The sequence below is a fragment of the Salarias fasciatus genome, chromosome 5, assembly GCF_902148845.1.
Source record: "Salarias fasciatus chromosome 5, fSalaFa1.1, whole genome shotgun sequence".
Classification (NCBI taxonomy): Eukaryota; Metazoa; Chordata; class Actinopteri; order Blenniiformes; family Blenniidae; genus Salarias; species Salarias fasciatus.
Genome location: NC_043749.1, coordinates 20,157,132 through 20,182,425, shown reverse-complemented (window position 1 = coordinate 20,182,425; position 25,294 = coordinate 20,157,132). Strand labels below are relative to the sequence as shown.

At 42.9% G+C, this 25,294-nt stretch overlaps 1 protein-coding gene across 4 annotated transcripts in view; it reads right to left on the bottom strand.

The window, feature by feature from the left end:
• The window catches only part of nav1b (neuron navigator 1b), a 65,536-nt gene that overhangs the window by 20,995 nt on the left and 19,247 nt on the right, over positions 1-25,294 (bottom strand). For 2 of the 4 annotated variants that reach the window (XM_030090864.1, XM_030090865.1), the window contains exons 1-3: positions 21,048-21,941; positions 15,304-15,406; positions 13,393-13,752 (exon numbers count right to left, since the gene is read on the bottom strand). In XM_030090864.1, the coding sequence (XP_029946724.1) occupies positions 13,393-13,752; positions 15,304-15,406; positions 21,048-21,738 (1,154 nt within the window). In that variant the 5' untranslated portion in view covers positions 21,739-21,941. Of the gene's footprint in view, positions 1-13,392; positions 13,753-15,303; positions 15,407-21,047; positions 21,942-25,294 lie in introns of those variants that run through there. The other 2 variants (XM_030090866.1, XM_030090863.1) reach the window with 2 other exon arrangements.

Below are 25,294 nucleotides of genomic sequence, written 5' to 3'. Positions count from 1 at the left end.
AGCACGATCATTTTTACCAAACATGTAAAAAAGCATTGGGTCAGAACCAAGTGTACGACTGCAGAGTGGGAAATGTTGCAATGCTCTGTGGGTTAGACAGGGTTTGCTCAAACAAGCAGGTAATTCGGACGTGGCTACATCTGCTTTGATTCAAATACTACACAATCGAGGACCATAGGATGAAAAAAAAAATCCTCTAGAATGAATCCAAGAAGATTTCCTCAATTTATGGTGACTACAAATCATTAAAAAAACCTTTTGATTTGATGCATTTAAATTTGATTTACAGTTACTTGGATCTGAAGCAAAAAACAATATGAACTGCGATGACAAAAGCTGCAATGCATTCATTCAGACAAGCCAAACATCTGCTGCATATTGAGAAATTCAAAGAATATATGCAGACATTTGTTTCAACACCTTTTATGCATCAAAATGTTGGCCTTTAAAAAGCAAAATGGTGAAAACAAGCGTCTCAACGTACTTTGCAACACTTTCAAACTCTAAACTACCATACACAAACTCTATGAAGAAGAATTAAACCTTTTATGCTCTTCATATAAACTTTATTTAGAGCCACTCCTGTTCAGCAATCACAATGAAACAGCCAGTTCAGACAGATAATTTACTGCTCTGAAATATATACTTTAACCCAATTAAATCACACAGACAGCAAAGCTTAGAGTTCATAAAAAATGGGAGTCAAAACACTGCAGCCATCAAATGTAGTTTCAAGGGAAATTCTACAGGATATGCTGATAAATCATGCTGGAAGAAAAAAAAAGGATGGCGAGTGACAGCTGAGGGCTTGGAAAGCGGTCTGGTATGCTCTAAAGCTGCAAGATGAGAGAAATCAGAGTGACAGGCTCCTAAACCCTCGATGACCCTTTCCTCCACCCCTTAATAAGGCTCGGCGATGCCCTAAAACAGACGCTGCCAGACTGGCCGTGTTCCCTCAGGGCAGAGCGGATGGGCAGCGGTCCCTGCTGGGCCACGACAAACTGCTCACTGGGCTTTGGAAATGTGGATGACACACACTTTTACTGCATGTATATATATATGTGAAAACACAGAGGAAAAATGGGTGGAGCCCATGAAAATGTAGCCTGTCGTTCAACCAAAACAATGACACGGTCCGAGTAGAGTTGAAATTGAAAAGGAAACATTTTTAATGTGTTTCAAAAAAAGCAATCATGCCTTATTGAATCCAAAAATGAATATCTCCTGAGAGGCAAATGCAAGTCCAACTCAGATTTTGTGTAATTACTTTCCCCGTCATTACTACTGGCAACCACGGGTGGTAGTCAAATTTGTGTTGGCACAAGAAATGTGGCACAGCGGAAAAGGTAGATTAATACGACCCTCTGAAGCTGAGTCACCGCTTGAGTTGAAGCGAGTTCTTTTCCCTTTTCTACGGTTTTCCCTCTCAGCAGCACTGAAAATGCTTTTTGCGGGTCTGCACTCTGCAATTAGCAAAGGCATGGAACATGGATCTGCACAGAAAAATACAGGGAGACAAAAATGGCTTATACACACATTCAGAACGGGATTTAATCACATGGCTTGACTTGAGTTGTAGTAAAGCAGACAGGAAACTGTTTGACATTGTGGACTGGCTTTAGGCAGGCCAGTACATAAAAGGATTAAGCTTCAGATAAAGGTTCTGTTTCCCAAATGGAATCAACAGTGAGGATGTTTCTATCATATATGCTGAGTGCAGATGTTGGTCGGACGTGTGAACAATGCCATCTCTGTTCGGACCGGCAGAGAGTCCATGAATAACCCCACCGGGATGTCAGCAGGAGGAGGCAGGAGGGTCTGTGGATTGTTGATCTTACAAGCTGTCGGCTCACGGAGGTTAAATCAGGCGGGGAATGTGTAGGAGTACGTGAGCGTACTCGTACTTCATACACGTGTGGCGGTTAACTTATTGTTTCCTGAGCCGCAACCCCGATGTCTTTCTGATGTGTGTGTTGGTGCAAAAACAAAATATGGGGTTGAGCAGGGAGGGGACGCATCACAATCACTGTCAAAGCCTGGAATCTATCACAGTCACGACAGACATAAGAGCAAGCATGCGTAGAATTTTACATTCAAAATCTTTTTCTTGCTGTGTATGTGTCATACTGCAACTATAAAACCAGGTAAAAACGCCAACAGAAAGCCTCCTGCATTTGATTTTCTGCATGAAGTCATTGTCAATGCGTCCCCCAGGGATACATGAGTACAGCTGAATGAGTGGAGGAGACGTCCTTCATCGTGGGGACAGCTGTGGTGGCTGCACTGCATTGTCCTCCGACAACAAAACACCTTTCCTCAGATGTTAGATTTCCTGATTTTAAATCAATGGAGCAGATGAAGCTAACACCCTTTTCTCATGACTGTAATAGAGACACATAACACAGCAACTGCACAGATATCATACAAATTAAATACATTGCAGCAGTAAGAGTCAGCACCACTGAAATATTATTTTACCTTGGGGTAAAAAAGAAAGTTCTTCTGGCTCCTCTCTCTGCCTGCAGCGGAGGTACTTTCCCCATCAAAATACGACCACTCATTGGAGAGGTTTACGGCTGGCTTTTAATTCTCGAGCAAGCACAAGTTCTTTAATTATTTGTGCCAGATTAAAAGTCATGTCCTCCGCAAGCTGAAAGCTCCTTTCCTCTCATTCAGCAGAGAGAAAAGGAAGCAGGCAGCCTTCCTCTGCCTCCGTGTGCAGGCTACACCCCCTCCCGAAAGAAAGACAAAAGGAAAAAAAAAAAGATGACGAGACTGAAGAGCTTGCTCTCTCTCTCGCTCTCTCTCTCTCTCTCTCTCTCTCTCTCGTATTGATTTGCCTGCTGCAACTACCTAATCAGTTATGATCATCATGATGTGCTAGATGCCTTCAAAGTGTGAAAATACGCCTCATGTAAAAGGAAGGAAACATTAGAAAGACGGACAGACAGCAGAGGCTGGTATTCCAGTACGTGTCAAAGAACTGACATCCTTCAGCAAAATTCTTTCCACCGACAATAACTTCAATTCTGAGGAGTTGTAAGAAGTGGAAACTCTCCTACGCCATCCAGGAGAACTGTGAGGTTGCAGAAAATGTATCTATTTTGTGTTTGTTTTGTAGTCACTCCTCTCCGCATTGTTCTGCTCTTCGCTCGTCTCATAAAAGAACTAAAAACGTAAAATAAGTCTGATCATAAGTGTAAAGGGCTGAAGAATCCTATGAATACATAGTTTTATAGAGACCCACAAAAGGACAAAGAACTGTAAAAGTCCCTTTAAATAGGTCTTATAGTCTGACTTTCTTTGAGATCAAAGAGGTGCTATGCCATGAAGAATTTCCCCTATAATAAAACTCTTTCTATTCTTGACTTATTACCTTTTAGAGTCTAACTGGAAAAACTCAGTTTAAGGTAAGGTCTGAATCACTGCGAGTGCAACCACAAAACCACAGATGACACAGGGACCTCCAGCGGTCCGTGAGCAGCCTTGGAAAGCCTCCGCTCCCTTCTCATCAAGTCTCTCAGAGATGATCTCACCAGATCTGGGCTCTGAGAGCCGCTCCAGGAGGCAGAAGGCTGTGGGCCTGTCAGGGTTCACTCCATGCCTCAGAGATGTGTTTGCACTGAAAACTTTGTCGAGAGTGAGCAAATCTAACCTACTGTTTTTGTGTTTCTGTCAAATCTCAACCTGGAGTATTTGGCTGCTTCAGGTTTAAAATAGTGTTTTTTGGGTTTTTTTTTGTTAGTTTTTCCAAATCAAACTACATTTCACTACAGAAACAAAGTCACTGCGCGGGGACTTCTAGATGACCGTGTCTTCAAATTTTTTTGGGGTAAAATTACAACTATTTTGCCGTCAGTGTGAGCGGTAGATAAACAGGCAAGCCTCAAAACGTCTTCAGCAAAATGAGACGCTAGTTTGATAAAAGCTTGTTGTGTCTGCCTCCATCCTTTCATATCAACATCATCATCTTAAAAAAAGAGCAATGCTTCTCTTCCTGTTGCTCTTGTCATTAAAAAAAAAAAAAAAAATCTGTTTAAAACTATGTTGCCGACCTCTAAACTTTACTTTCTATTACCTAAACACAGATTATCATTTATTACCCAGGATGGAAAGCGATCTAAATTGTTTACACTTCAAAAAAAAAAAAAAAAAAAGTGTTGCTCACATCTGTTTATCAGAGGCGGGCCGCAGCGCACTAAACAAGCACCATCCAAAAAAGCCTAGAGGCCATGTTTGCACTGTAAAGTAACAGCTGTCCTCCATTGATAACCGAGCGGCTCGTGTCACGGGCTGTGTCTGAATGTTTGCTTCGGCGACAGGCCGCTGAGTAATACCACCAAGGGGATATTTACAGACTGGGGAAAAGGCGATTGGAGCCATCTGTGAGAAAATCACAGCACCTCATTTTTTTGTGACACGGGGAAACCGTCGCCGGGATGTCACCGTTACTGTAGTGGCTTTTAATCCGCTTGACGTGATAAACCGTGCATGATGTGGGGCTAAACAATTTAAGAAGAAAACAATAACGTAGTGGGTGAGACAGATGGAAGGAAGGAATGCTTTTGAGACCACTTCAACAGAACCAAGTGATAAATGCAAAACGGCAACCAATAGAGCAGTAAATTCAATCACAGCAGTACATTAGAATTACACAATGGGAGGGTTTTCATTTTCTGACAATAATCATCAAAAAGAAAAACTCACAAGCGAGATCTAATTAAAACCACATATATTAATGTAGCTGTGTAACAGGTTTCCTGCACATGGTTGTAAAAGTCTGCAGCCCAAAGGGCGTCAGAGGAATGGATGGAGAGTGATACGAGAGTGATTCCCAAGATCAGGAATGTGGGTGTGTGTGCTGATCTTGTCATGTTTGAACTGTAAAGAAAGAAGAGTCTTGATGTAAATGTGCACAAATTTTACTGGTTAAAAGCAAAGATGGTAAATACATCCATCTTTGTTCCTGAGTGAGTTTCTTTCACAGACATCACATTCAGAAAGCTCCTTATCACCACAGTAGAATCTCACTTGTTTTCCTACTTTTCATTTAGTTGATTGTTGATTCTTTCATGAATGCTGGGCGTGAAATTCACTGATGTTATATATTATTCAATTAATCGTGAAATCAAAACATTCTGGGGTCACCATGTTGAACTGTGTGATCCACATGTTTGACCTCAGCGAACAGGGGTGAAAGGTCATGCTCAGGAACCCAGTGTTAACACACTGACAGTGGGATTTGAACCAGCAAGATTATAAGCAGTATTTGACCAGTTTTATCAGTTCTAGAACACCACTGCCACTGGAAAAAGAAAAAAAAAAGGAAAAAGCACTTGGGAAGTGATGGAGGGGAAATAGGACAATTATTGTGCTTTTTAGAGAGTGACAATAATAATCACAGTACGTCATTAGTGTTAATGGAATACAGATTCAAGGCTGTATTAGAAGAAAACTGTAAGGATTTAGGTGACTGAAATAATAACAAAAAAAAAAAAAATGCTGAAATAAGAATTTGTGGCTTTCGTGAGCTGCAATAACCACAGATTTCCAGCAGGAGGCAGAATGCTTTCAAGAAGTGCCTGCGTGGCCACAGCCTGTAGACAGGCTTTGTGACTGAGAATTGAAATGAGGCATGGCTTGGCATTTAGAAAGAAAAAAAAAAAAGAAGAAAAGATCAGGACTTGGGATTTGAACCCTTTGATGCAGTGCTAGAGCAGACATTTCTCCGTGGCGTGCAGAGAGCATGGAGGTACAATGTGGGAAATGACTTAAGAAAGACAGCACAGCACTGTGTCCAGTGATTCATGTCTGTTCAAATAGTACTCTGAAAAAAAAAAAAAAACCTACAGATGAGAAAACTACACATCTCTGATCTTCCCAGTGCTTAATTTGGATCTATATCGAACTTGACTACAGCTGAGCAAACGGGACTGGGCAGCCCTCCTCCGAGAGCAGCGGTGGATCAGCAAACGCTCCTGAGATCCATCACTGACCGCTTCACAAACGCTAGATGCTGCGTCTCTGCAGAGGCCCAGAAAATGGAATTGTCGTGTGATTATTGGACTGTAAAATTAATGTAGTCTCCATCTTCCTCAGATAGGAAACATTTTCAGAGATGTAGCTCACAACACAGCGGATGCACACTTCTTCTCCAGACCCACAGACTCATGTGGTGCCATATTTACAGCCTGGTGGTCCGGGAATCTGCTCTTTTATGATGTTGCATTGTCTCCTGATGTTATCCTGCACTCTGTTTTATGCTGATTGATATTCCACTTAATACTGAAAGTAAACTGTTTGCCGTCTGAGTAATGCAGCAAACTGGATGCGGAGCCAAATCCATCATAAAGAGAGAGAATTTGAAGTAAACCGAGCCAGGCAGACTTCATTAGCCGTATTTGAAGCTGATAATCTGACATTTCTGGAGGACACAATTTCCAAATGCAGCCAATGATGGATTAACTAACATGAGTCACGGTTTTAAGAAAGTCATATTTTGAAAAAACAGAGGATGTATCACTTGTTCCACCTGGGGCTCAGTGCTGTGCTCTGCTGGATGCCACCCAGTCGACCACACGCAGACATGATACATGGATGATTCATACTCCCCGGGGGGGGGGGCTCGTGTAATGGTCCATTATTCACATGACTGGGGATGCTGGTGGAGGCACATTTGGTGCTGGGGGAGGCTTTTCATGTCAGTGTTTTACTGACCCTTGTTGGAGAATGAGAGTTCCATATTGACCCCAGATGTGTGCGAGTTGCTGACTGTGTGCTCCGCACGGTGCCATGAGGCTCGGTATAATGGAGACAGTGTTTTTCATGAATGCCCCTTGGCCGACCAGTTTGAAACAAATGCAAATTAGAAGCTAAACTCAGCCTTTAAAAACTTTTCTATAGGATTTGTGAAGCAAGAAAACCACTTCCCGATAAACCAGAGGGGGCCACAGCCCTGCATGTTCACCACGTGTCCCTGCCTCAACACACCTGGCTGGAATGTGTGACTTGTGTTTCTTTCAGAAGAGCTTCTTGACAACACAGTGATTAAATTTTAATGGGTTAGGGAAGGGACACCCTAGAAAATTGTGGCCATCCAGGACCAGCATTGTCCATGTCTGCTTTAAAGTGATTGGTATAGCCTCATCCTAAAAAAAAAAAAAAAGACAGGCCCCGAGTGCCAGGCCTGAATAAACTGTAACCTCAGCAGTATCTGTGAAAAAGCAGAGAACCAAGGCCTAAGAGCAACATTTGGGCATTAAGTGGATCAGAAAATGTGTGAGGCTTCAATAGTCAGAGAAGCACTTAGTAACTATAGAGAGGTCCAACTGAGGCAGGAAAAGGAAATTGAGTGCAGACTGCCAGTGGCACACATCCAGTATCAGATAACTGCAGCAAACCTTTTGTGCATTATAGAAGGGGCTTGTTGAGACACACAGTTTCCACGAGTGGGGCTGAGAAGTATTCCGATGCTTGGGAAAGCGCGCCGACTTTCAAGCTGTTCATGGCAAGCCTATAGCAGAGGCATTGAAAGCTTTCTTCTGGCTGCCAGGGGAATGACACCGCGAGACGAGGAAACTCAGCCAGGGGCAAAGATAGCAACGGCGTGCAGTTAGTTCCTAATTTGTGTGATTGTGTTTTATTAAAATAATGGGGTTTTTTTCGGAGCCCAAAAGAACACATTCTTGAGAAAAATATGTCATATGTTTAGATAGCATAAAAAGTAGCACCAGGTACTATTTCTCAATGGAAACAAAAACGCGATTAGAGAAGCATCGAGTCCAGCCGATGCCATCAAAACGCTGCGTTTCTACTTGCATTCAGCTCGGTCGTAGCGCCGAGAGCAGCAGGGAGGAATGAAGTCTCACCAATCGCCTGAGATTAACCCGCCTCTGCTGATGCGTAAGGCAGCCTGGTGTGCTGCCGATAATTGCTGTGCCATTTTCGGTGTTTAAATGTCTGAACGAGTTTTTTTCTTCACCGTAGCTCATTTACTGTTCCCCCTCATTAGCTCCAGTAGCTTCCTTGCAAAAAAATAAAAAATAAAAAAGCTGGCAGTAGAGCATCACAACAAGTCTGTGAATCCAGATTTCAGGTGATCATTCTCACATTTTCATCACTTATTCTCAACTCTCTTGTTGTTATGAATGCTGGAGATCAATGCTTAACCCAACCCTGTGATTATGTTTTTATAAAATATTTTGGTTGAATTCATTTCCGCTGCCCTACAGCCACCCCCCGCTGCCTGAACACAAAAACAAATGGCTTTGTAAGCTAATGACCGTTCACCAGAATGCAATTACAAAACAAGGTCATTATCACGGCGTTTTCCCACCAGTCCTCTTCATCTTTCTTTATCTCTTTTGTCTTATTTCCTCCCATATTTCTCCCTTTGCCCTCCATCTTATACATTTAACCGCCGGTGCACATGCGAACACATACACACATGCTCAAACACACACACACCCCCTCCAACATTCAGCAGCTATCACACTGACACACAAATCAGCCCGTCACTGGGTCAGTGGAAGGCAGTTGCCATGGCAGCACATCCGGAGCCATGTTGCCGCATGATCAGAGGTGTGATGCTGCTGAACCAGCCTCCTTCCTCCGATCTGCACTGCTCTCCGGGTGCTGCTATATAGAGACGAGATCTTACACACTCCTGAACCACAGAGCACTTCCCTAAAGCCTGTGCAGAACACGATGATAATCAGAAGCAGCTCAAACGGATAAAGGATTTAGATCTATGTTGTGTTTTTTGAAAGCAGTATTTTGAAACATGGACAAATGTAAGGTAATATTTTATATAGAGAAATGATGGAAAACAGCCCAATACTGACCAAATAATCACACCAGTAACAATGTCCGATATTACCAAATGGACGAAAACGGTATCTGCGAGGCACCATAGTGAGAAATTCACGTGGACTTGGCAAATAATTACCAAGCTCTGCAGTCCTTACACAGCCCCGCGCAGTGTGTCTGATCAGGTTAACAGAAATAAGATTCCAAATGAAAAGATGATGCTGCTCTGTTTGCTGGATGTTCTGCAACATGTTTCCTGTGTCACTTTAACCAAGCGGTAATACATTCCAGTGTTTACAGTTGCTCCTCAAGGTACATACATGCTTCACCAGAACAGAGAAATCCATTCTCTCATGCAGAACTGTGAGAAAAGAATTATGTTTATTCCTCTCGCTCTTTCTCAGCCCTGGTTTGAATCACTTTTTTGTTTCTTGTGGTGGGTGAGATTCTGAAGTGGGCGTGGTGCTTACTGTGGGGAAGTGACCAGGCCACCTCCGTTTAGGTGTTTTTTACCAAGTCTTTGCAGACATTTTCTTGTGTAGTGTGTATTCTTGTGCATCCTTGCTACAACTAACCTTGGCTTTGTTCTTGTCACCCTGAGACAACAAAGAAATTGCTGTTTATGCAGAGTATGCGTCTACCTCGAGTTGTGGGAAAATCAGCTGAAAAAGGTTCTTTTCTGAGTTGACGGTTGTGAACCCATTAAAGAGCATTACGATTGGCTCATCCAGGGACCACAGCAACAGTTTTCAAAACACAATCCCATATAGTCCAAACCAACAAAAAGCAGACTCACTGATAATTAAGGATACATTGTGACAAGTTGTCTAATGTTCTCCAAGAAAAAGAGACAGAGAGATTGGGAAAATAAACATTTTGAAGAAATTTAAGTGCTGCCAGAATCTAATCATCCAAAAAGACATTGGAGTCTTCAACCTTTTGTAATTGTGGCTTTGAGAGAAAAAGTTACGGAAAAAAAAAATCCTCCAATCCTCCTAAAGCTTTTCAAACAGTCAGTGTAAAACAAAGCAAGCAGATTTCTCTCACATCCAATCAACGGTTTCATGGAGAATTCACATATTCTGATATTCATATCAGGCTTTATGCGTGGACAAAACTAGAGATTTTCTGTGGGAACATCTGTATTCCATATGAAGCTGGCCCCAACCAGAGTGTTTATACACAAACAACAGCTGTGTGTCTGTAAAACATCAACCATAACTGAGTAAAAACCACAAACGGTCAGCGGATACGTTAAACGAATCACAACCTGAATACCAGATATGGAAAAAGCAACCATACACGCAGAAGATAATGTGATTACTGCCTCTCGCTTGAGCCAGCCTCCTAAAATACAGCTTGCAAAGCAATGACATAAGAGTCCTGGTTAACCATTGGAAATATAGTGTGAAGCATGTGACCACAGAAAACATTTATGGCTCTCGACTCGGTCAGCGACACATAAGAAGTCACCACAACACTTTTCTTCAAACAAGACAGTCACTCAATCAGCGAGTCTAGTTCCTCTGTCTTAAAATGGAAAAGGATACTAATAAAAATATTTTGCAGAGCAATAATTCGAGCAGACACAGTGTCTCCTGCAGAAAACAAAATATACGTATCCAATTACTATATTAATGCATGCATCACGAGTTACTGTTTAAGGTGAAGCCCATCAACACAGATGTATTACTAGCCACCAGCCTTCCTTGGTAAGTTTGCATGTTCTTCCAATATGTGTATTCTGGCCTCCAAGAACTCCAATTACTAACTAATTACTAACTAATTGAATTATATTATACATCTGTTTCTCTTAAGGGTGTGTGTTTTATGTTGTGATTTAATGTTTCGTTATCCTACGTCAGCAGATTCCAAGATGACATTTCACTCGCAATAACAGCAAATCTTCAGCGAACAGTCCTCGTGTCTTAGCAACAAACCTTTTCACAAGTGATGAGGCTACATTCACGGTCCATAAAACACTTCTTAGATTCATTTTCATTTTTCTGGGACGAGGCACATTAATATTCAGCTGCATGTTGGTGTGCCGAAGCGATCCCTCTGCGCTGATGGAGCGATGGAGCTGGCGAGGAGATTGAGATGTGTCTGGTATCAGATTATTGATGAGGAAGAAGTGCAGAGGCAGTGATTACTGTCATTGTGGACACATTTAGCCTCAGCTAGCCGCTGCTGTCTGGTCTGGATGAGTCAATGTCTATTACACATTGAGCAATGTGCTGCAGTCCCACTGAGGCAGACAGTGTCATAAAGGTCCCTCCACATCATACTTGGAAGTACATCCATTTATTAAATTGTTCCCACTATATGGCAGCTATACATTCTCAAAGCACTGCATCCTGAAAGATACTTTACTGACTCAATGTCGTGAATTATTATTAGAAAGCTAAATATTATATCAATGCAATGCCTGGCGATGTAAAACTGGAGCTTTACTGAAAGGAGAGAGAAATTGCCTCTCCTTACAGTCGATTTTCAGCTGGTTTCCATGGTTACGCAGGAGGAGCCTGATCTATTTTCAAGAGCTAGTGGCTGATGGTACTCAATGGGCTGAACTGTAAGTGTGTGACACGGGGATGTAGTGGAAATGCAAATGCACCACAGACTCCGCATGAGGATACTGTAAGAAGAAAACTGGAGCATGTGCTGACGGGCTGCTACGCCTGCTTCAAAATACCGGATTAACCAGTCATCTACACCAAGGGTTGGTTGCTGGTGTGTTTATGAGGCAGAATTAATTCTTGATATGGAGTCCCAGCATCCCCGTTTTCCTGCAGAGAATCAAGCATCGCTAAAGTAATGAGAACACAAACCAAGAGGGTGTTTTTTTTTTAAATTGATGGACCTTTAGAAGTGCAGTTTAACCATGCCTAGCATGTTGTAACCAAATGTGCACACACAAACAATCTTCATGTAAAATTGAGCGATCGTTTCCATCACAGCGTCTCACAGTGACCTCGACAGCATGTCTGGGAGCTTCTGACTTTAGTGGCGTAACACAGACAACACAGGGCACACAAACACACACACACACAAAAAAAAACAAAACAAAAAACTAAACAACGAAACCAGTTATGTAAGCTGATTAGCATCTTTGTTTGCGGTGTTGTTAAAAAGCGGACAGATGTCCCTGCACTCACCTCTGGAAGCACACAGCTGAGCTCGTGCAGTGAGGGACAGTGCAAAACACAGGCCAGATTTAAATGGATTTTCCATGCATGAATGCTACAGCGAGGAATAAACCCATTTGATATAATCCCTGTTTAATCCTAACCTTATCAGATCGATGCCCTCTGACTTTTTCACCTCTGTTCTCCACAACAACAAAAAAAAAAAAAAGAAACCTTTAAACGCAGAGCTAGTGGTCATCCTGGCTTCCCGTTGGACTTAATTTCACTTACAACCAGCCCACTTCTATTACTTCTTTTTTTTTCTTCCTCCCTTTGCTCTAATTTCTACTCAGTTAAAGTGTGTCGCATCTCATTTCTTCTCCTTGGTGTGCACAGTAAGAACGTGACCCGGCAGGACCCAGCGAGTCCTCCAGAGGCTGAGCTTAAATTCCACTGCATGTGCAGCAGCGATAAAGCAGCTACAGCACATTAAAGCTCTGCCCTTGATTCTTTCTCCTCCTCTGCCCGACTCTCACTCTCGACCGTCGACTTGTGACAGATAAAAACACACAATGAATGTGAAATGAGGTTAGTAAGGGCGATGGCAAAGAATGAGAGTAAGAAGAAAGAGAGAGAAAAAAAAAGAGCTTTTCCATCCCAAGTATTGATTGCATCTGCACTTGTTGGCATACTTTTCGCAACTTTACAAATTCCAGTCAGAGTTTTTAGTTGTGCAGCTGTGAGAAAACACCTGATGATTTATATACTCAATGAAAAACGACTGGAAGTGCTCACAGTCAGCAGAAATAACCCCTGACAATGTCACAGGCACTTCAGAAAATCCTGGAGAGGAAAGGGGAAAGAACGTGTCTGCCAAAACCGCTGATGAAAGCTCTTTGATAGGACTGCCAAGGAGCATCAGATACCGGCAAGAAACACAAATCCTTGACGGCGGAACGAAAAAAAAACCCTTTTCTTTATGGAGCTTTTCTTTGCTCCAGACCTGTAGTAAAAATGCACATAATGTGCAACACTCACTGCAATATCTAAAAAGCTCTCTACTAGGGGGCTGTTGAGTAATTTTTCATTACTTATTTCCATATTGTCATTTTTTTAAAGTCAGAACAAATAAACAATACTAATAATCAAATGCAACTTCACCATTTTCTTTTACAATTTTCTTCTTTTTTCATATTTCAAAACACAATATATTAAATCTTATCGTGATGATGAGGGAATAAACATGAATATTAGCCTGAAGCGAGTCCAGCAATTGACGAGATGCCTATCAACCGATTGCTTACTCTAAAACGCAACCTGACAACAAATCCCGGCTGACCTTTTAAAAGTCACAGAGTGGAGGTCTAAAGGACAAGCCGGCGTGCAGCCACCATCCTCCACCTGTTGGCCCGTGTTGTCATGGTAACAGGAGTTTCAAACGCAGTGCTTCTCTTACCCATTAGCCAGATTGTCGTCATCGTCATCCGGCAAGCTCTTCCCCAGAAGGTCGCTGTCGCTCAGGTAACCGGACTTTAGGTCGGCGTCGTCCACGTCCAGGCCCTCGATGAGCTCGATGCGAGACGTGCTGCTGAGGCGGCTGGAGCAGCGGGCCGGCATGGTCTGCGCCGTGTACTGGGAGCCGCTCTTGCCCCCCTGGTATCCCCCACCCGTGGAGGACGGGGCCTCGCCAGCCTGAAGGCGGGGGCTGGACTGGCCGTGGCGCCAGGACAGGGGCGACGACCGGTTGGACATGCTGGATATGCTACGGGCGTTGGTCTCGTCGCTGTCGTAGCCAACGTTGCTGCTGTCCAGACAGCTGGGGAGGCACACGGAGGAGGGGGACGGATGATGCAATGACAGGGCACATTGTGGCAAACCCCATAAAGTCATGAGAATTAAAGGACGAGTAGAACAACCATGGAATGATTTAGCTTTCTTGTTAAAAAAGCCTCAGTGACATTGAGTCGCTGTTGACCCAGATTCAGCAGTTGATTCTTGTCGGCTTCAGGGACTGAAACTGGAAGCGTTGCCTCCGAAACCACAAAGACAAAAAAAAGACCAAGATGTCTTTGTGTTGCAACGCATGCTGTACTGTCAAGTATTGTTACGATCGCCTCTTCTTTCTAAAAACGAGGAAGTTTTCCGTTTTCTCCTCTGCAAGTGGGTCAGGGTTAGAAATGTCCACCCAGATGGCTTCGAGCATCTTCTGTGTGTGTCGATTGCATAACTGCATGTACCAGGTCAGCCAAATAAATATTGCAATGTATAAGCCCGGGAAAGTATTTTTATCCATTGTTCATGGATAATTAATCAATATGGAAGCTTCTAGTCTTTTTTTTTTTGCTTTTGTCAATCAATGTGAACTCAAATGCAAGTTTGAAGGCCAGTTGACATAGTTGTGTTATTTCTATTTGTGCAGTTGTATTAAATAGTGCAGAATGTATTTGGTTGTTATGGGGGAAAAAAAAGATGCTTCGAAAGCTACCTCACTCAATTTCTGCATGAAAAAAATTCACACATGATGACAGATAACCAGTCGCTTCGACAGCATCACCCTATTATGCTATTATGCCAAATGTGTTTGCAACCAATTGCATAATTATAGACGAGTAGACAGGAAGCAACACTATCATTTAGTTGAGGTTGTGTTTCCTGAGTCAAATGAAATTTGAGGTGAAAGTGATACACACAGTCAAGTTAGATTAGGAAAACTACTTTAGGAGTGCATTTTTTTTTTTTTTATCCCTCCACTTTTGCACACAGCCCTTCACTGGATCAGTTCAGACAAACCAGTACAGAGCATGTCTCAAAAGAGGCTGGAAAGTTTTACGAAGCTTCAAAGTATGATACATTTTTAAATACCGTAAGCAATGTTGAGCAAGGGTTTATATTAGGTTGAATTATGAAAACACTGGTAGTAAAAATAGTAAAAAATTGAAGTCATAAGTACCAACAATTTCATGCTCATCCTCACTTTAACATCTGAATAAAAAAAAGCTTTATTAACTTCCTGTATCGTGTTCCATTATGGGTTGTTGTTGAGGCCTTGTGCCTCTGAGCCAAATGAAGTCATGAGCATGAAACTGAGATGAAACCGTTTTATAAGGATGGGAGCCAGATGTGCACCAGGTGGCAGCTGTCCAAGTGGTCAGAGCACAACTGTTTACACATGATTGTGTTAAATATCGATCCAACCAGCGCTCGGCTGCATGAGCACATAACCATGTGTGTTTCTCTTCTCTTTCGATTAAATTACCCTAATGTTTTTAATTACACAATTCTATGAACAGAACACACTTTGTCTTGGGGGGGGCGTGTCCCACTGGCCAACAGAGATGCTGTTGTGAAACAGAGTTGTTGTACTGACCTGTGACTGAGCTGGGAGCCGCGCAGACTCGACATCGTGTCTTCCAGATTCTGCCGAAGGTCAAGGACGTTCTGCACCGTGCGCTTCCTCTGAGACTCAGGATCTGCGGGTCAATCCACACAGAGCAAAAAGGTTGTGAAACATTCAACATAAAGTTCAGACACATGATGCCGCTTGTGTTTTGTACGAGTCATGCATGATCAGACACATATTTATCGCCACGACCAATGTTTTCCCCCTTCATCAGTTTTGTCTGGACAGATGTGACAGGTGTCCTCCCACATTATTTTCACTTCATTAGGCAGATACATTTGTTTCTCCATGGTTTGTCTCCATCATAACCGCCAATCCACCCCCTCTCCTCTGCACACAGGGTGTATCCTAATAATGAAATACTGAAATGTTCCCCTGTAACTCAGACCGTCCACCAGGGGGAATCATGATTCACCAGGTTCTATTTCAAATATTCTTCCTGGAGAAGTTGCTCTCTAATCTGCAGGGCAGCCACTATCTCACAGTCGTTCATCCTGAGTTTAAAAGGCTCACAATGAGTTGAACTGCAGCCAGAACAGCTGCACTGCAGGTCAGCGGATTTGGAGCAAGCTTTATGCAATGCACAGTCAGTGGGTCAGGACCAAGTCCGATCAATATTACAGGCCAATCAACTGTTTTTGTGTCAACTGAAACAAAAGAGAAAACCCTCCACGAGGCTGTGGCTTTCCATTGTTGCATTTAGGCTCAGGATATGTGTTTCTGCATTCAGCAGGTTAACAGAGGAGGCTGGGAACCCCGAGCTGGAGTGTATGCAAATGTGCTGAGCACAGAGAGACCACTTCAGCAAAATGCAAATATATTGATTAGTTAACAATAACTAAAGCATTCAGAATATCTTCATTAACATACTTTAACACAGGTAACATAATTCAAAATCTGCAACAAATCTAAAGCTTATTTCTGCACAATGCAGCGTGGCTCCAAGCCTCTCTGTGTGTGAAATATTGACAAGGCCTGTAATTAATGAGAGTGTGTGAGGGGGAACAATGAGCTATCGCCTTCAACTTTGATATCATTCTAACAGATTACTGTCAGTGCTCAGCTGGATTTAGCTACTTAGCTCTACTAGGGCAGATTTATTCATTGTGATGCTTGAATGTTACAGCTGAAAATCAGAAGCAGAGCTGGTCAATAGCTATGTGAAAACAATATAAAAATAATGCATTTTTTTCTCCATTTGATTATCTGTGGACACTGAATAAGTCTTTATTTTTTTACTGTCAAAGGCAATATTCCTACAACATATTTTAGTGTTCAAAACACATGAAACACTTCAAAGACAGAGCATTTTTAAAGAGCATGTCATGGATGATCTAAAACTGAGAAAAAGGCAATAATTTCAGTCCAACACTATGAATTGGCAACTTCAAGAAAAGATTGAGTGCCTGAAAATGTCTCAAATCTTTTGAGTTTTTCTTCTTTAACTCCAGATGTCTGGCTGCACTTCTTACCTAAAGGAGTACTGAAGGAAAAGCAAAAGTTTAATGTGACCCTCGTGAAGTTTGAAGTTCATTGGCACCTCTGATAGAAATACGTGCAAAATAATTCCTCCAAATTTCAAATCCAACACGGGAAACACAAATATATTTCTTTGACACATTCTATTCTAGAACTCATCACGTTTCTACTCTGCTCCTAATTGACTAATGCCTGAGAAAATACTGATCCACAAATCACAGACACAAAGCACAGCTGTGAATGACGTCTGTTTGGGGTAAATCCTGTGTGCATCATGCACTGTGCTCCTGTCTGACTGTCCTCTGGCACCCTGCACTGCAGTGATGCCTTTGATAAAGACGGAAAACTTGAGCGGAATACTGAAGCAGACTTCAATCGGGGAAGCCTTATGAATGATGCAACACTTTGGAAAGAGCTCTATATCCACGCACAGGGAAAGGAAAATTAAAAAAAAAAAAAAAAACAGCACAGAATTCACTCTTTAAATGCTATTGGTATTGAGCATTTGACCCCTGAGTCATTTCTAGATGGACATTAACGGTTATGAGTCCTTTTATTTCAACCTTCAGCATAATTAGAAAGAGTTTTGGCAGCCCTCATCACACTTATGTTTAATATCTAAGTTTATCACTTGAGGATAGACTTAGAAAGAGAGACATCACTTAATGACAAAAAAAAAGAGAGGCTTTGTTCAAACAGGCAGTTTTCAAAAAGGCAGCTCTACTTTGAGGTGGAGTGATCAAATGCCTATAGAAAAATTATTCCTCCCTTTAACTTTCTATCCATTTTCAGTGATAATGGTCAAGAAATTTCACTGAAAGTCTCACTTCTGACAAATCTACCAGCTGATATCCATTTGTAGGAAGTTCTCACTGTTACAGTTTTCACAATAAACTCACACCATCACTGCTCGACAAAGGCAGAATGCTCAGTGTCTCCAATTCTCTGCCTTGTTGGCATCTTGCCCCCTTAACTTTCATCAACTGTGTTTCTGCATAGAATCAGCTTTTATTATCTATTAGTTCAAGGTCACAATTTCATATTTTATACACATAAACAAGAAAGATAAAATTTTTAAACCACTGAAGTTAAAGTTAGGGTAGACGATGTTGTCCAAAAGCATTTTTTGTCATACTGAGTGAAATGCTCCTTGCCCCCTGGGAGAAGTCAATACATTATGTGGACGGAAAAAAGTGCGGAAAAAATCTGACCACTGTAGCAGCCACAGGAGTGTAAAAACTCCGACCAATCGTATCGCGCGGACCGCTCTTAAGGAACCAATCAAATCCCTTCGCCGTTCTACCAGCCCCCTGCGCGTACATTTAAATGGCATGCACTGGCCCTGGTTCAGAGCGCGCGCGCGTTGCCAAGGCGCTCTCGGCGCTCACGGCTCGCGTGAAAAATAGAAGGAAGCGGAGCGGGCGCGCTGCGCTCCTATGCGCGTTGTGTGCGGGCAGTCAGAAAGGTTAATAACATTGGAGGCGATCGCAAACTCCGTGCGCGTGGTGCTTCCGTGCGCGCGCGGCACTTCCCCGTCCAGTGCGTTCGCTCCCAACGGGAGCTCCTCCAATGGGGTGGGAGCTGGGCGGAGCCTTGGGGAGATGCTACATTCGTGCTGCATGCTAGTTTTCCAAGATCGTCGACCCTAGCTTTAAATACTGCCTACAGAAATCTTGAACAACAGAAAAAAAACACCTCATATGGTTTCAAAGCTATGAAGTCAAATATAGTCTGCACAATTGAAATTACTCTAAGATCCTTCCATCCATCCACCCATCCGTCCACGCATGCTGTTATGGGATTTCTAATGCTTGCTACTCACACCCTTAGTGCCTCTTGAGCTTGAAAAGCCTAAAATATTGCAAACCGTTGCTTTATTTCTATGCACAGAACTGCATTCCCCAACGCCATACATAACTGCAAGCTATACTGTGGAGATCTTTAATGACAGATCTAATACAATTACACTGAAAAGAGGTTTTGCTCATTGACCTTTTTAGTGAGCAGTGCGGACTGTAGAGCTCTCATCTCCTCCTTTCTTTGAGGATCTGGTCCTAATAGTCCACTTAGGTAGTATTATTTATTTTTTTGGTAAATAATCCAATGAGAATCCATGAGAATACGAAGACAAACGGAGCTGATAAACATTTTAGATTCACCTGAGGTCTCTGCCTGTCAAATCAGTTCAACTATCATCCTGAATTTCCAGTGAGGCTTTACGTTTCCTTCACAGGCTGGCCTTGAGATGCAAATGTACTACAGAATGCCTCAGAGTTATTCAGTGCACAAACACACATCAATAGTCAAATAAATGAGCGTGAGTTAGCCAGTCCTGATGTTATATTGGTAAACAAAGAGTCTTTCTGTGTTCAGAAATAAAAGTATCTTTTCAGGACGGTCGTAATGAGATGCTGCTGAAGCAGAGTACAGCATTATGCATTAACCAGGCTTTAGAAGCTCTGCGGCCTATAAATAAATGCATCTATTTACAGTAACAAGCATGGCTACTGTACACTTACAGGAAGGACGAAGAAATGAAGTTCAGTTTAGTATGCAGAACAGGGAATTCAAGTCAACACAAACTTTTTTTCCTTCTGATCAATGTACCTAAAGAAGAGTTTAAATCAGCATCTTTCCACCACATCTTTGGGGGATTCTTTTTTTCTACCTTTAATAAACACAAAAGCGCCTGACTTTAGCCCACGTGGGATTGTCAGCTTAAATTACGATAAATTATTCATTCAAGTGATGAATTATCCCTCTGAGCAAGAGTGACTTTCAATTGATTTTGAGACATTGCAGAGATCAATGCAACGCTGAACTGGGAAGGTATTCGAACCTCAGCACTGCGCTGCTGATTTGATATTTAGGTTAACAAAGCGGGGATGGGTGTGGTGCAGACATCAACTCAGCTCTGGGCAATTTTGGTTTGTGGTTCCACGCGCAATAGTTCAAAAGGGGCGCCAGTGTGCATGAAGCCATCCGTTACATCTTGAATCGAATACAGTTCTGACTTGTCTACACAGTCAGCGTGACTAACAGGAGTGATAGATGTCCATATCGGATAACGAAGTGTGGATAACCAATCTCCAAACCAAAGATGTGTTCATTACGATGCAACAGGAACCTTTGCTGATTCTGACTACAAGGTATATGACATATGATTTTATATTATGGTATGTTATGGCAATGATTTGACGAATGTGCACTCCAACATAATCGCATATCACATTTTTAGATTTTCTATCATAGGTAACAAAATCAGAAACGGGGAATAAGGTTTAACGTTTTCGTCACAATGTGCATCGAGAATAATTCATAGGAGCTTTCAATAAGACGATCAGATGTGAAGTCTCAAAGGTGTGATTACTAGGATGAAAGAAAAAAATGTCTTGAAAAGACTAGAAAAAATACATATCTACATCTGTTTTCCCGTCATTTAATTATCAGAGGTAATTAGATCTCACACCTGTAATAGCCCTGACGCTGCATACACAAAAGAAAAGAAGATTAATCAGCATTTTTATTACAATCAATTTAATTTTTTTGATTAAGCCCTTCTTTAAAAAAAAAAAAAAAATTGCCCTACACCCCCAGAGAGAAAGCCATTGTCTTTGCCATTTTCACCATAGTAGTACACAGGGTGTAAAGCATCTGTCAATGCTCTGCAGATGAATGGAGGTGGGAGGTGGCTGAATGTGTGTCACTGTGCCTAAAAGGAACCCAATATGGCATGCTATCATTTTCATTCCTGGATTTTAGAAGCTTTTGTAGAAGAGCAGATAGACCCTGCAGTACATCGACACATGTTGAAGTAGATGAGAGAGGAGCAATCCTCTGGTAGTAATACGAAAAAAACCCCTGGGGGTTACATGCAATCAGCCAGCAATACTACAACAGCAAGCCTCCAACACCTGAGTAACACGCAGCAGGTGAAAGAATGGCGCATCATAGTGGCCAGCTAACCATGTGGCTTCAATAACTGCTAAGCAAGGGGCGTCAATCAGTAAAATAGGAGCGACATGCTTTGCATCCACAAGGACATCTTCATTCTTTCTCTTCCCTCGGTCGCCGAGCATCAGAGAATCTGGTAAAAGGAGACGGGAAGCTGCAGCAGACAGAAAATTCCGCGTGGTGGCTGTGTCAAAGTGGGCGTGCAGCTGAGGCTGGACGGTGTGCGACAGACCAAAACCCTTAACGGCGGGGGATAGAGACTGCTCTCCTGTACTCACCTAGCATCTGACTGAAGAGCAGTTGCTCCAGGTCGCCCAGCACCGTCACCACCAGCTCTGGGTCCACCTTCAGGAAGGGCTTGTCTCCCCCCTCTTCTCCCTGGCCTTTGGAGCTGGAATCCCCTCCAGCTCCGGCTCCAGTTTTCTTTGCCTGCGCCTTAGCTTTGCTGGAGAGTATCTCGTCGTCTGATTTCCCATCCTCAGATGCCTTGCTCAAAGGCTTGACCTCAGCGTAAGGACCACGAGGTATGCGGCTCTGCTTGCTCAGGGCCGAGGGAGCAGCCAGAGGGCTGAAAGGCTTGGGTTTGCCCTGAAACAAGGAATGTTCGGATTTGGAGAGGTTTCGGGAGAGAGGGGCGCCTCCTCCGGCGCTGCTGCCGCCCCCCGCGGTCTTTGGCTTGCCGGTCTTGGTCTGTCCCGCTCCGGGCTTGGCCATGTCGTCGCACCACTTTGGCTCATAGAGGTGCAACTTCTTCTCGGCGTCGGTGAGGACGGCCAGGTTGGTCATGGACCTCTGCTTGCGGAGGTTGGAGGGCACAGGTAGCCTGCCCTCGGAGCTACCCGCCCGGTAGACCTTTAACTCGCCCCGCTGCGTGCTCTGGGGCACGCCGGACTTGGCCCTCTTTGCTGCCATGCCAACTCCTTTGCCATCTGCTTGGCCGTATGCCTTTGTGCTATCCATCCTTTCCATCTTCAGATCTCCTTCTCTACACTATTCCCAAGCATGCCTCCTGCATGAGACCATATCAAAAAGCATCAGGAGGAAGAAAAGAGGCTTCCTTCTTGTGCAAAAAATAATAAAAAAAAAATGATGCATAAAAAAAGCTTTCTTTAAGGCAATCCTGCAGCTTTCTCTTGTCTTCCTTCTGTATCCTCCCTGTCTTTTTTCTTCCTAACGGGCTGCTGCAGCTGCAGCTGTTGCAGTGCTGCCCAGGCGCTCCCTTTCTCTCCTTCCCTCCTGTCCTCCTCTACTCCGTTTTTTCCACGCTCCTCCCTTCAGCACACCCTCCTGCCGCCGAACCGCGCAGCAGCAGAATGACAGCGGCGGCGGACGCAACAGCGCTCCCCCCCCCTCCTCCTTTCTGCTGCCTCTCCCTCGCCTCCGCCTCCGCTCACATCCTCCCTCCCTCCTTCCGTCATTTTCGCTTCATTTAAAGATGCTTTGCTATGTCTCAGCAGAAAATGCAAAACGCAGGAGAGACAATAAAGGTTCATCTGTCTCTTTTAAAATCGGGCACAGTTGCACTCGAACGCACCATGCTTTCCCACCGGCTCCCCTGATTCCTTTGTTCTTCCCCTCCCCCTCCGCCACCTCCAATGTTCACTGTTCAATACTCCGAACGCCAGGCGCTGGTTGTGAAAGTGGAGGGGTTATTAATGTGTGAAACAACGCACAGTTGGATATGTAATTATGTGCTTTTGGCAGGAATTTCAATCACTGTCACAATCACACAATGACACAACTGGAATATTCAAATCATATCTAGAAGTATTCCAGATTCACACCTGGATAAATCACACAAAAACTCTATTTTTCTGCTCTAAATGGAGGCGTGCATTTTGCTTTTATTTCAAATATGATGTCTGAATGAGTATAAACATGATGTGAAGATCGCAATGAAAAAAGGAGTCAAAGAAATGGCTCATTTTGTTCACAACACTAAAAATATGAGAAACATTGGCTTTCAGATTTTATGTATTAGCCAAATGGTTGACTTCACTTTTACACTGGCTGAGTGAATGTCAAAATGTGCCAGCGCCAGTAACACACCCAAAACCACACTTGAGAAAGATCCTCCTGACAGTCTAGGATGCAACTCACACATACACAGAAAAGACATGTGTGCTAAATTGAAAATCCATTTATATTCTTTGTGCAGAGCTGCTGACATGTGTGTGTAATCATCTCTTTAAGATTTTCCACACATCGTCTCCAAGGAGGATTCGGGGAGGCTCTGCAGCGCTCGCATGCAGGGCTGCTCCATGGAAACCGCCCTGTCTCCTCGCCTGCATGCCGTATGCAGCCAGACCTCGCTGCACAAACACAGCTGTTACACAAACATAACCTTTTCCAGAAACTGTTGTGATATAACTCACACGTTTTGCGACGTTTTATTCAAAGGATGCTCTTTTTTAAATGACTTCATCCTTACTAGATGGTGCAAATCCTGTGGATATGACTGACCTGCTGGCTCCGATGTCAACAGCACACCACTCTAACTCGCACAATGGGTTTGCAGCACTCCACTGCCTTTCTTATTTGGCCCTCGGGATGCTTGCATCAACAATCGTGTTTGATCTGGCAATTAGTTTCTGGAAACAATGTCAAGTCTTGTTCCTCCTCATCACGAGGTTCACAGCTCTCCTGCTGACTCCGGATCACTTTGGGTGAGCTCACTCCCATGATGCTGTTGAATAGCTGATTTGTTTTGGAAGATGGGGATTTTTTTTTTTGTGAAAAGTCACATGATTAGAGCTTCCTTGGGAGGCTGTGGCCACACAGTGACAGAATGAACTCATCGGTTAGGAAATTGCTCGACCAACGCCATGCTGCTTTTTCAAAAACTGTCTATTTAATAAACATATTTCAAAATCTTCAGAGGATAAATCCCCATTGAGTTGGTCTAAGCAGTTTCTCTAAAGATGGATGGAAAACATTGTTTTAGTGGTCCAAATATTTAGTTAATCGCCAGCCACCTACTGTTGTGCAAATGTTATGCAGATGTTAGCATGGCATTATGCCATAATGAACTCTGAATATTTGATAAACGCCAGTATTCAGTTCGAATGATACATTTACTAAATAAGAATCTATCACAGATTTACACTACCTGCCTACAGATTTGTTTCGGCACAACAGATCTGGTATAATCGTACTGGTTTATAAAATACTTTTTCGTTTTTCATGCCCAGAAGTACACGCAATTCAGTAAGTCTGTGACAGCAGCTGTTGGGAAAAACCTCATCACTCAATTTGTGTCTGCACTTCTGGCCACCATGCTTTTTGGCCCACAATTAGCTTTCATCATGCGAACAGTTTCTCTGTTTTTCTCCAGTTAATCACAAGTCCTTCACTCACGTTGATCACTTTGTGACGCACTTTACATTTGCAGCTGTCAACATTTTAAGTTTTTAATTCTGCTGCGCCAGCTTAATCCTTTAATACATTTAGCTTTCACTATCAAATAAGGTAGTTATGGAGGCTTTTTGGTTGTACTGCAGCATATATTTTTTTTGTCATACAGTGCCACTTCATAGTCTTATATGGTATGTACTAGTATCTTTTGATAAATAAGCCAAACTTTACAGTTATAGTTGCATTGCAAAAAAAAAAAAAAAAGTGATATAATAATCCTGAGAAGTATTTTTTGCTCTGTACACTGGAACTGTGTGGATTGCACTTGTTCATTAGTATAGCAGTTTATACTAATGAACTAATGTAGTATAGCAGTTTTCCTCAGTTTGTGATAAATGTCTTTGTTCATTATGTGTAAAAACTTTCAATCAACACCACGTCTCAGGAGAAGCAGAAACTTTCCTCTAGTTTCTGTTATATCTGGATGTGGTTCATGCTCTCCAGCTGGATGACTGAGCGACTGCAGGTATGTTTAATCACTTCAGCATCTACTAGATATCGTCATGAGAACCAGACTGACTGTTATATAAATGGAATCAACACATTTGGGACGGTGAGAACTCTTTATCTGGTCCTTACTTATTCACACTTCTTTCACGGGGTGTTTAAATTTTAAGGGACTTAATTTTGGGTTTGTGTGACGATGCGCGGCCAATAAATGTTCTCATAATGCAAACACGCGTGGATGTGCACAAATTGCAGGGCAGCCACACAGCTGCCTGCTGTCTCCCTGGTCAGCACGTGTAATCACTTGTGGGCTGCTCAGCTGCGATGATGCAATGGACTGAAGGAAATCAGGGAGACCTCCATGTGCTCAAAGGAGGGAAAAACCACGGAGAACAACACAGGAAATGTGCTAACAGTCACATGAAGGGATCACAGTTTATCCACGCTGATCATTCCCCACGGTTAGACACGCACAAGACGGGCATTAAAACGGTAAAAGTTTGATGGGTGTAAATACTGTTTTACTTTGTTTCTCTCGACCAGTTTCCTTGAATCCTGATTCGGCGCTGAAGGGAAAAGATTCAACAAAAGAATGTGTGTTGAAACCGGCAGACAAAGACAGTCAAAGCAACTGCTGACGCCTGAGGTTGACTCTGAGCAAGTT